General features: G+C 33.3%; 1 protein-coding gene across 4 annotated transcripts in view; it reads left to right on the top strand.

Annotated features, from left to right (window-relative positions):
* The window catches only part of Ctbp (C-terminal binding protein), a 31,232-nt gene extending 18,009 nt beyond the window's left edge, over positions 1–13,223 (top strand). The window contains exons 1-8 of one of the 4 annotated variants that reach the window (XM_083045114.1): positions 5,521–5,801; positions 6,521–7,021; positions 8,605–8,892; positions 9,022–9,210; positions 9,677–9,766; positions 10,230–10,389; positions 10,881–11,058; positions 12,804–13,223. In XM_083045114.1, the coding sequence (XP_082901240.1) occupies positions 6,824–7,021; positions 8,605–8,892; positions 9,022–9,210; positions 9,677–9,766; positions 10,230–10,389; positions 10,881–11,058; positions 12,804–12,828 (1,128 nt within the window). In that variant the 5' untranslated portion in view covers positions 5,521–5,801; positions 6,521–6,823 and the 3' untranslated portion in view covers positions 12,829–13,223. Of the gene's footprint in view, positions 1–5,520; positions 5,802–5,880; positions 6,035–6,520; positions 7,022–8,604; positions 8,893–9,021; positions 9,211–9,676; positions 9,767–10,229; positions 10,390–10,880; positions 11,059–12,803 lie in introns of those variants that run through there. The other 3 variants (XM_083045118.1, XM_083045121.1, XM_083045111.1) reach the window with 3 other exon arrangements.
* The last annotated feature ends 23 nt before the right edge of the window (positions 13,224–13,246 follow it).

Genomic DNA, 13,246 nt, shown 5'->3' with positions numbered 1-13,246 from the left:
CGCTTCTGTTAGCGTATGTTTGCGATCGCATCAAAAGTGGTCGCTTGTAATGACTGACATCCTGCATCCTGCGGACCTTCAATCTCTTCTCTCTCTTTCTAACGCGAGACACGCCGGAAGTCGTGAAGAGAAGATAATCCCAAAACACACTATTCATTCCTTCGGACAAACGGCCGGAATGTCGAGGAGAAACCGCTCATCGTTTGGTGAAGAGGGAGAGGGAGAGGGAGAGAGAAAAGGGGGAGATGAGGTGAGAGGAGTGGCACAACAAGAAAGAGTAGGAGCAGGAGCAGGAGGCGCTGGAGAGAAGCAGCGAAGTTTCGCTTTAGGAGCGGAGAACTTAACTCAGTTAACTTTGCTGCCGAACCAAACTTTCCGCCAACTTTAAGTAGTCGCCTCTCCTTCCCTCATCCCTTCCCTTGGCCGTTCACTCGGAGGTGGAAGGTACGGCGAGCAGGAGAGAGCAACAACCCCTCCACGCGATCCCTTTTCCTTCCTCTCGAGAGGACGAGAATGGCCGAACTACCGACACCGATACTCGCCGTCATAATTGGACGACTTCCTTATCCCCCGCTTGTTTTTCTTTCTCTTCTCTCTCTTTTTGCCTTCTATCGGAATCTTTTTCTCGCGCGGAACACTGTCCAAAAAAAAGTAAAACAGGATATGACAGCGTTTGAGTATTCATATATTTTTCTCGACGAATTTGAATATCAATATTATAGTATTTTATTATTTATATAAGAGATCTTGTCTTATCTTGTCTTTCATATTTCATTATTATTATTATTTGGAGAAAAGAGAACGCATATTTCTGAATACAAGGCAATTTTGAACAGCAATGTTTTTTATACCAATAATTTTAATCAAAGAATAATGCTCAACTTTTCAGATGAAAGTATAATATGAGTATGATACATAGCAGTGTCCGTTTTGACAAAAAAGCCAATTCTTCACTGACAATGATCCGAAAAAATATGCAGTTTTTCATTGAAAAAAATATTATGTTGTATATAAGTTTTAAAAACTTTAAAGATAATCTTGACGAATTATATATCCTTGGATATCTAATAATAATCTTTACGATTTAATTCTCTGAAAATCTAGAAACTTTTGTGGATTATGTTTGTGTAAAAAATAAATTAAACTGTGAAAACGAGAATCAATGGCGATTGGAGATGGCGAAAACTCGGAATAAATATATGTATTTTGTCGATGAATATATTTCTTGTATATATTTACGACTCGATCGCGTGTAAAAAAATCTTCTCCTATGGTTCAATTATTGAAAAGTAAAGTTGTTTGAATTTTACGTGTCACCAACAAAAATCCAGTCACTTCTGCTCTCTTTTTTTCTCTTTCTCTCTTTCTCCCTCCCCGCGAGAGCGGCAAGTTTTGAAACAAACTTTACTTTATCGTGGCTCGATTGTAGAGGATGGAAGGACCCGGCAGGACCGAGCTTTTCCCTCCTCCCATTCCTACCTACCCCACCCACGGGTTCTCCGCCAAGTAAAGTTGCTCCCAGGTTAGACAATAATTGGATAACTTCGCCCTCATAGCGCGCCCCATCCCGTTCGCAACTCCACTCTCCACTCCCCTGTATTCCCACCTCCGCTTTTGTCCTTCGCATCCCCTCTTCGTCCTCTAAGTACTGATCTGTCCGTCTTTGTCTCTCTGAATCGAAAGGCTCTGTTGCATACCGGGATTAAGTTGAAGGGTTGAGTTTAACCACTTGGTCGAGGCGTCCCATTTAAGGGATCGTCTATTCTTTACTTACTAATCCAAATTATGGGAGAAACATGCAATTCCTAAATCAGAAAATCCTAAATCCAAAAATGTATATTTACGACATTTAGAAGCGAAGAACTTGTGTATATTTTATTTAAATGTTATTGTTGATCATCAAGCATCAATCGCAATTTATGTTAAATTTTTCACAAAGAAAATTATTGACTCGGAATTGATTTAAGAAATCACGATGGAAGAAAAATAAAATTTATTTGCGACATTTTAATTAAATATAATGTATGGGTGTAATTTCTTTATGATAATATTTATTGCTATAGTAATAAAATTCATCAAACATTTCGTATAGAATGCCCTAATTTTATCGAAAGAATTATGACATATGATTCTTACATATAGAGTGATTAATTTAAAACCCGTCACTTTTCGCACACGCGCGCGCATATACACACATACATATGAACACATTCTTTTTCTTTCCAAAGTATACTTCCTCGATGCGTTGCTTTCGCCGCTGTTGAGCGGTGCATACAGGGTCGGATTAACGCATAGGCAAACTAGGCACTGCCTATGGGTTCCTACCACGAAAAGGCCCCCACCAACCAATGAAGAAAATTTTTTTTATAACCAAAAAAATTATATTTTATAAATAAATTCGTAAATGGTTAATGATGCATTTCACTATTAGTTATTATTTGTATTATATTAATTACAGATCCTTTTTTAGTGCTCAAATGTTCAATTAATTTTCAAAAAATCCTACATAGGCCCCCACCAAAATCTGCCTAGGGCCGCATATTAGGTTAATCCGACCCTGGGTGCATATAATGCGTGATATACGCTACCAGCTGTCGAACAAGGGCTTAATCTCGCCCGCTCTCTATCCCTCCTCTCTCCTCCTGCTTTCGATGATAGGAGCTTACGTTTCCGCTGAGTTGGCACAACATGTGCCCGAGTCAAAGTGCTTGGCTCGGCAGAGTCCGTAGCGTTAGTGTCGCGTCCTCGCAGCTCGCTTTCGCTGAGGCCAGCAGCGATCTCGTTTTCCATAGTCTTCCTTACGCGTACTACATTTCCGATTACGCACGTTACCTTATACGTGTAACGCATATACTACACACACACACGCACTCGATATTCCAAAATTCAACGACTATACCGTGCGAATATATTTCACAGAAATTGGAATATATAGATAAAAGAAAGAAAGAAATTAAAACATCGAAGAATAGGAAAAGATTTAAAAAAAAGATTTAAAAAACTATCATTACAGATAATGTAGAAGTAAGAAAGATAGAATAGAGTAGAAAGTAGCGAAAATAAAAAGAATCGAAATTAGAATAGAAACAAGGGGACATATAGGATAAAAATCTGTGGTTTTATATGTATATATACAAACAATTTTTAAATTATTTTTTATAGATACGTTACAGTAAAGAGAAGAAAATTTTATTTCATATTTTAAAACACCGGATATCTTAATTGCAGTTTTTTTTCTTAAATTGGACTTTTAATTAAAATGTCTTTATTTTCCTTTGCACTTCCTTATTTTCAAATTATTGTATTTTTTCAAAAGTCATCTATATGTCGTCAAAATAAAAATTTCGAAATATGTTCTGTATATAACATACACACGAATTTCATTTGCATTGCTCCAATTGCAACATTGTTACGTCAATATTACCTCATGCGTTCACTTCGACATTTGAATCATGGCATTCGAATATTTGTCGAATGAAGACATCGCGTTTGGAACTATCTCATTGTCACGAGATAGTTCACTCATTGTCAGAGCGATGTTACACAGTACTTCGCTTATATATATTTCATAAATTTATTTTCTATAATAAGGGAGGAAGGATGATAGAGAAATCGATGTATCATCGCGTGTTAACCAAACTATATATAAAATTGCACATTATTAATTAAATACAGTTTCGCATCATTCTTTAGTAATTACAATAATTAAAAATATTATTAAAGCAATAAAAAATCGAAACAGCGAAGCACAAATTATAAAATGAAAAGTGAAACTAAAACTAGAGTTAAAGTTTAAAGTTACAGATGACAAAGACCAGGATAAAGCTAATAAGCGAAAGCTAAAGTTATAATTCGAAATTAATAATAATAAAATACTATATATAAAGTCTAAATATCTAAGATTAAGGGTAATAAAGTTATAGAGTTGAAGTAAAATAGCTAGTAAACTAAACATAACAAAGCTAAAATAAAGCAAAAATTAATGGATCCAAAGACACGATAGCTTATAAATTCATAAAAGGGCCACCAATCTGCCATATCTGTCGTGAATCTGTCTTTGTCAAAGTGTCATTCCGATAATTGTTGCATCTGTGACATTCGTGCGAGGGCGCCACTTGTCGGTTCGGTTTCTTGAGTTCATATAATTAAAAAAAAACTATATATTTTTATAGTCTAAAGTTTCATTGATAGTATAAAAGTAATCCAATAAAATATAACTAATGCCTCTCAACTCTCAAACAACTAATATATTTGAATAATTTTTATTTATTATATGTATAATAGCTTCGCGTTAATCTTAATAAAAATTAGATTTACCATAAAAATGAAAATTAATTAAGAATTTAACTGTCGTATATTGTTCGCCATAATAAACGTCAACTGCACTGTGCCATAATGGTAATTTGCAATAAAATTGCCCATCTATAAAACGCGTATCTTTACGGATTTTTCGCTCCCTCAGCATTTTTCCGTTCCGCCATATAAATTTTATTGGGAACGTTATATCTTTTCCGGTATCCTTCCCCCATTTGCCTAAGGTTCCTTCTATGCTCCGTCAATTTACGATGCGTGCATCCTGCATAATTGCAATATTAGCGTGACTCTAAAAGGTAACACATTCCAGACTTAAATATTAATTATATTTTTTTGTGCATTTATTAATATATAGTATACTAGGAAATATAAATAACAAATACGTGCAACATTTTGATTTACACATTTCTGGGTGACTGTGTGTGTGTGTGTGTGTGTCTGTCTCTCTCTCTCTCTCTCTCTCTCTCTCTCTCTCTCTCTCTCTCTCTCTCTCTCTCTCTCTCTCTCTCTCTCTCTCTCTCTCTCTCTCTCTCTCTCTCTCTCTCTCTCTCTCTCTCTCTCTCTCTCTCTCTCTCTCTCTCTCTCTCTCATCAATACTTTGACATCTTTAAATATTTGGCACAAGTGTAAAAAATTAAATATGAAATTTTAAATAATAGATAATATAGATTACACAATAGATTAACTAATAAAGATATGATTTTAATCGAAAGTCCTTCGCTGTACGAATATCGAGACATTGCGCATTAAACCATGAAATGTCGCGAAAGTGGTATACATAGCTACAATGATTGAAAACACCTATGACATACACCTTCATAAATTTTCTTGCGTTTCTGACATATTTAACGTTTAACGCGGTGAAGAAATCGTGAAGAATAAAAGCGTATGTACATACATACATACACAGGAAGTGTAACACTTGCGACGCGGACATTATAATGACTGGTTTTCAATTGGCTTCGTCGTCGGCGAAAAACGGGTTGGAAACGGGTCCGCTTGCCGCGCGTGCTCGCGAGAGAGAGAGAGAGAGAGAGAGAGAGAGAGAGAGAGAGAGAGAGAGAGAGAGAGAGAGAGAGAGAGAGAGAGAGAGTGAGAGAGAGAGAGGGGAGAGAGCGAGAGATAAAGAGGGTGCCCTCTCGCTATTAACGCTGCCGAAAACATCAGCCCCAGCGCCCTCGAGCGAGCGCGAGCGCCGCTGCGCTGTGGCGTTCCGTGTTCCGTGGTTCCGTGCCGTGTCGTGCCGCATCCGCGAGCGCCTTCTTCTCTTCTCTTCTCTGCCACTGCTGCTGTGCGATCTGTGCGCAGTTCGGTTTCCCTTTTCCGCTTCGGTTATCGTTTTTTCTCGCCGTTTAGTCTCGCGACGCGCAAATCCCATCTCGTTCGTCACCGTGTTCGCCAAGTCCGGAGGCAGAATCTGAATCCGGTTGTCGGCCAGCTAGCCGACGCGCTATCGTATTGCGCAGGTTAAGCCGGCGCATTTCAAGGTAACCTAAAAAGTCGCGAAGCGAAGCGGCGGAGGCGAGCGACTCGAGCACGCCGTTTCACCGAGCGATGTCTTTGTGGCTTTATGTAGTTTGGATATATTCGAATTCTCATTCGTATTTCGATTAATATTGTTGCAAGATGTCGGGTTCCTCGTAGAAATACGTCTCGTCGCCTCCACGACGTCGCCGCGGTAGACTTGGATGTATTTCCGCGCGGGTGATATCGCGACAATGTGTGTTTGCAGAGTATAGCGCATAGCCATTCATAATATTTATTTTTATTATCGAAAATTTTATTTCGAATAAATTAGTTGTGAATGGGCGGCACAATAGTATAATATAAAATATAAAAGTATTTTGATATGTATAATATAAAGCTAGTGTAGAATATATAATTACTTAATATATAACATTCAATGTATAATATATGCAATATATAATATATATTTTTTGTAAATGAATTATCTGATGATTATGTGAAATGTAACCTTGTAACCGAGATTTACGTCTCGTAGAGGTATATAATTGATTGATGATAATGAAATGAACTTGATAAATTGTTATATTATTGTATTGCATTATTAGAATACAATTATTATAATTCAACGGAAGGGATGAAACAAAAACTGCAATATATCTTAACTCTATATATTATAAATTAATTTAAATATATATATATATATATTATAAAATTTGTTTTTATTTTATATAAATTTCAGGAGACGGTGTTTATTAAGTCGTGATGCGTTGGAGATTCGACGGTTCTTGCCCGAAGACCGATCAGAAGTCAGTGTTGCGAAAGCAGTTTGTGTGACAAAGCCGAAAAAACAAAGAGAGTGCTGAAACATCATACTAGTTGGACTAGAAGAGGCATCTCTGCTGCGAGTGTCTTGTTGATAGATAGATTTTGTCGTCTTCTACCATTGGACGGACAGTGGAAGGGGGATTGTAATTTTTCTTTCTAGTGACACTGAGAGCACACAGTGAAAATAATAAAAATAGGGGGGGCGGTCTGCTGACCGATGGACAAACGGAAGATGATGCCCAAACGCCCTCGTATGGAGAACTTGAGGGGTCCGATTGCTAACGGACCCATTCAGACACGACCACTGGTTGCACTTCTCGATGGACGCGATTGCTCCATTGAGATGCCCATCCTCAAGGATGTTGCAACTGTTGCCTTTTGCGATGCGCAGTCCACTTCAGAGATACATGAGAAGGTAATCAAAGACATACATTAGAATTTTGTTAATACTGAACTCTTATCGGAGAATTAGAAAATTTAAAAAGTATTCAAGAATATCAGAAAGAGAATATCATTTTTAAACTTTGACTTTATAAAAGTATTAGATTATTAAGATTAAGACAGATATTGAAATATTCAAGAAAATTAGAATTTTTTGTCAATAATGTTGTATCATTATATAAAACATTGTCTAAAAGTTTTGTAGAACAGTTTGGATTAAATTTTATTAATTACTGAATATAATTGTAGTATAATTATATTATTATGCTACAATTATATTCAGAAATTGTATATCTTTTCTAATATCTATATTTTGATTTTTATATTTACATTACATACTCGTGTATCTATTCGATACAAGTCACAAGGATACCCTTATTGAAACAAATTTATCTTTATGTAAGAGGACTTGATATTATGAACATTTCGATTTTTATTTAGATTTTTATTAATCTATACATATGATAAGTACTGGCAAGTAATGGCAATATAAATAATTCTAATATATGTATAAATAAATGAAAAGAACTCAATAACTTGTTTCAACAACATAATTGCCACATATTTTCTCTTTATCGTATATAATTATTATTAATAATTTTAATTTTTGCATCTATTATAATTTTAAATTTTTTAAATTGTTCTACGTTTTTTTTATTTTTTTAAATTTAAATAAGGTTCATACAATGTATCAATTTATATTTTATATTTATGTTTTAACTTCTTTTGCATTTTCACAGATTTTTGTGAGATGTTGGCAGTTTACTTCACATGCGTGAATTTATACGCTGATTTATATTTAATATATATGTTCGAAGAATTTATTTATTAAAAAAGAAATAACACGTTACACATAATTAAGGACAGAAATAAAAATCAGAATTAATACTTTTATCATCATTATTTGTTATTGTATTTGGGAATTTATAAAGCATGCAGAAAGTATATTTTAAAATATATAAAATTCTATACAACATTTTGCAAAATATTATACTAAAACTGACGAGATATATGTGAAAAACAACAGTTACAGTGTGAATACACAATGTGTACAACTGTTAAGTGCTATCGCTATCATATACAAGAAATAATGTACAATAGTGTTAATAACTAAATAAAAACAAATCAACAGTGATAATATTATAGCGGCAAATATATAATGGCATTAAAACAAGATGACTCATTTAATAAGCAAAATTTTTTATTATTGACAACTGGATTTTTCAGAAAATAAAACACTGAAACTTTCAAAGCCAATCACTTGGATCGCAAAGGGTTAATTCATATAGTATCTAAATTTATTTTGTTTATATCTTTAATCTATTTTATACTTAAAATTTCTAATATTATATATTTCTTTAATGATATATCTTATATATTTTGTATATATTATATATATTTAAATTTTTCTAATATAATATATTTAATATATTATAAATAAAAAGAATTGAGATTTTATATTTAATTATAGGTTTTTAGAAAGAATTATTCTGTGCAATTAAATAGAATACTATATTTGAAAATTGATATAATTAATGCATGATGATTTTCATACAGGTATTAAATGAAGCAGTGGGTGCATTGATGTGGCACACGATAATTTTGACAAAGGAGGATTTGGAAAAGTTTAAGACGCTGCGAATCATCGTCCGGATTGGTTCCGGCGTGGACAACATCGATGTTAAGGCGGCCGGCGAGCTCGGCATTGCAGTGTGTAATGTGCCTGGCTATGGGGTTGAGGAAGTGGCCGATACGACTCTTTGTCTCATACTAAATCTTTATCGACGCACTTACTGGCTTGCGAATATGGTGCGCGAAGGCAAGAAATTCACAGGACCAGAACAGGTAAATTTTTATATATTTAGCTACTATTATTATTGGAATTATATTATTGACGAAAATATATTATCATTTAAAATTTCTGGGTAGTTTTCTGTATAATATAAATCTTTTGTCATGTTTTGCGTGTTACAGGTGAGAGAAGCAGCAACTGGTTGCGCAAGGATACGGGGTGACACACTAGGTATTGTGGGCCTCGGTAGGATCGGTTCCGCTGTCGCGTTGCGTGCCAAAGCTTTTGGCTTTACTGTCATCTTCTACGATCCTTATTTGCCGGACGGCATCGAGAAATCGCTAGGTCTCACCAGGGTTTACACATTACAGGTTTGTACAATTTATATAAACTGACTTTCATAACATCAACCGTTGGATCGATTTAGAAGTATAAGTTTTTAAATATAATGTAGGATTTCATTACAGCGTTTGTGTACATGTTATAAAAATTTTATATTTATCGTAAATCTTATTCCAGAAATTAAAATTTCAATCATATTTATTTTAAGATATAAAATCTTTGTATAATATTAATATAAATTTGTATTCTGACTACATATGAAACATAAGTTTCTTGGACATTAATGATTAGCAATTTAACTTATTTTAATATTATTATTATCGAGAAAAGTCAATTCTAGACCATTCATATAAAAGTATAAATGAAATTTTTAAATGTAATATTTATTGTAAATCGTAATTTTATATTTTGAGAAAAACAATCAAGTATTTAATGAACAGAAAATTTTTAATGATTATTAATTTATCTTTTAATCGAATTTATTTTTCGTTATAGGATTTGCTGTTCCAATCAGACTGTGTATCTCTACACTGTACCTTGAACGAACACAATCATCATCTAATAAACGAATATACTATTAAGCAGGTGTGTATGCGCGCGCGTAAACATACATACATATATATATCTATTTTATGACTATGTGTCTATAAAATTATAAGAAATTAAGAAAGTCTTTGATTAATACATAGAAACTTTACACTTATCGATTTTATAGTACAAATTAATTTTATTATTTTACACAAAAAGACTAATTTTTATTACAGAGACACAGCATTTTTACAAGATTATTTTTTATTTATTAATTGTTACTAATTTTTTAATATTTAGATATTTAGACGTATAATTTAATTTAAACAATATTATTTATTGCGTAACTGAAAAATCTCTGAAAATATATTGCATTTTATTCATTTTATTTGTATTAGTTATAATAAAATAAGTTAATGACATATATATGTAACTTTTTGGCATACATATAGCAATTTTAGTAAAAAATGTAAATTAATTACATTATAAGAAGAAAACTTTATGCATACTCTGTCTGTAGATGAGACCGGGAGCATTTTTAGTCAATACAGCGCGAGGTGGTCTGGTGGACGACGACGCGCTTGCTGCAGCGCTCAAACAAGGTCGAATTCGCGCGGCGGCATTAGATGTCCATGAAAACGAGCCATACAACGTCTTTCAGGGTCAGTCCGCGAATCAGTGTGAGTCTTATCTGTCCCGGTGCCTAACTCCATCTCGACTGACTATTTTTTACCTTTCCAAACTTCCTCCATGGCTTATAAAAGACAAAAAAAAGGATAGAGTCACATAGAGAAAAAATAAGAAAAAGAGAAGCAGTTATAATGAAGATGTATATTTTATGGCAAAAATAATCCTATGTAATTTCTGAAAATTTTATGTGTAGTTATGTATATATAATTAATAAAAAAAATTAGTAAGAATTAAAAATTAAATCACTAGCTAAGTTGCTACGCAATTTGATTTGACTTGTATTTTATATTCAATATATAGCCTGTCCACAAAAGATTGTCTACTATATATCACATTATAGAATTATCCGTAATTTTTATATATAAGAAACGAGCCAGTTATACAATTTCATTTTTCTATATTATATACATCTTCTAAGAAAATATATAAAAACATACTTTTGATTTTCTTGATCGCCGATTTTGCAATATATATTGTACAGGTCCATTGAAAGATGCGCCCAATTTACTGTGCACCCCACATGCCGCCTTCTATAGTGATGCAAGCTGCACTGAATTACGCGAGATGGCGGCGAGCGAGATACGACGGGCGATCGTCGGCCGCATACCCGACTGCCTGCGCAACTGCGTGAACAAGGAATACTTCCTTTCCTCGACTGGGTAAGCCCTCTTCCCCAGCCAGGCTCTGTCTGCCTGCCTCCCCCTGCCTCCCGCGATTCTCAGAGTTCGAAAAATAATTTAAAAAAAGTCTGTCTCACGATTTGTTGAATGAAAAGAAAAAGACGTAGACGGATATTTTTATATATATCTATATATATACACACACATATATATATATACATATATATATATACAGTTATATCGACACAGTATATTACATTTATATACGATGTTTACATTCCTCTCTCTTCTTTTTTCTTTGATTGCAAATCACCGGGGGAAAAGGGATACAGTGACTGTCACGAAATTGATCAAATTTATGCAAAAAATTATAGAGATCCGTATTGTACATTTTAGAAATAGATTATTTGTATCTTTCTATAGCGTAAGAGCTATAAAAATGTACTAAGAATGTATCATTTATATATTTTTTCTAATAACGCGAACTATAAAAATTTGTTTTTATACATATGCCTGCTCTCTTCTCCCTCCTTATTGTATTAAGGCTCCTGGCCCCTCACTGCAGCGCCATTTTAAGTTATGACATCAAAAAATCGCATGAATTTTTTTTCTCGCATTATGCGTCGAATTAAATTAGTTTTTTTTTCCCAAGACTTAATTAATCGAAGATTTTGGTAATTCCTATATCAATAAATAAATCTTCGATCGACTATTATTTATTTTTATGAGAAAAATTCATTAAAACACGCGTGTATACATTTATTAATAACATTAATTAAAAGGAGAGTTTTTAGTGTATATATATATTTTATCAATTTGTATTTATTTGTATTTGAATTTTTTTCACATTCTCAAATACGAGTGGTAGCAAAACTAATTTATTTCGATTCGTATTAGCGAGAAAAATAATTTATATGATTTATCGCTTCTGACTTCATAATCTTCCTGACAAGTGCTGCATTTGTGTATATATATATATACTCTCTGCTCTTTCTAAAAAATCAAAACACGAATTGCGTGTATATGGCGCTAATCTCAACGTATAATTTATTATATTGGGTTATGATGTCATAATACCTTAAGACTGATTGAAGAGAGCGAGAATCTTTTTATTATTTCTATAATATTTTACAAATTATTATTATTGAACATAATAAGATATAATATAAATATGTTATTGGAGAAAATGGAATAAATAAAATTAAAAATTAAAATTAAAGATATATATCAGATGGCTTCAAAATCTTAAAAAAAAATAAAGATAAGCCAATCGGTTTTGGTTTATGCGCATCATGTTTATTTTTGAAAATTTTTTAAAGTAACATTTTAAACTCATTTTAAAATTTAGAAACTAAAATTATACTTGAGATAGTTATAAAGCTATGAAACAAAAGTATATACAAATCTTGTTTAAAAATAAACTCCATTTCTTCCAAAATTCCTTTATATCTTTTATTAGAGCGATTTATACGAAGTGTTAGTAAAATAACAAAAAATTTTAGAAAAAAGATAAAAAATATTTTTTTTTCTTGTTTGTAGAGATTATTAAAAAAAAAATAGATTAATTTTTTTTCTTCAATAAGAGATAATCTTAATAAGAATTTTTGAAATTGCCGAAAGACGGAAGTGTGGAAATATCCGCTTGAATTATCTAAGATGGCGCGATTATAACAACAAGGAGAGAGGAGCCAGAAGCCTTAACTAAAATTTAACGGAAAAATTCTTAAAATATTATTAGATCAATTTCGTGATATGAGTAACACTGTATCTCTGGTAATTTTCAGAAACGGCTTTTCGAGCAGATGTTAACTTCTCTTCTCTTCCGAGTGAAAGTCCGAAAGCGATCGTGAAACTCGAGCGTGACAAAATCTCTCGATGCGTGTGTGTATAGAGTGTAAAGACTAAGCGCTTAGACGAGACTTATATAGAAAATGAAACGAAAGAAAGAGAGAAAAAGAAAAAGACGATTCCGTTCTCGGGAATCTTGATGACCTGTGTGTGCATTCTCGCGTTCCTGTTCTCGTTGGCGAGGAACGATTGCTACTCTACCTAGAGCACACCTAGAGCGCCACCTAGAGCGTAACGAAAAGTCACACACAGAGTCAAAAAGAAAAAGAAAATTGGAAGCTCTACACACTACAAAATAAAAAGCTACTCTACTACATAAGTACTGAAAAAAAAAAAAAAAAAAGTGGCGCGCGAAATTTTCGAGGTCTCGCCCATGATG

The sequence above is a fragment of the Prenolepis imparis genome, unplaced genomic scaffold, assembly GCF_030444845.1.
Source record: "Prenolepis imparis isolate NDT839.2.m4 unplaced genomic scaffold, iyPreImpa1.0 SCAF_1, whole genome shotgun sequence".
Classification (NCBI taxonomy): Eukaryota; Metazoa; Arthropoda; class Insecta; order Hymenoptera; family Formicidae; genus Prenolepis; species Prenolepis imparis.
This window is presented reverse-complemented; position numbering and strand designations above follow the sequence as displayed.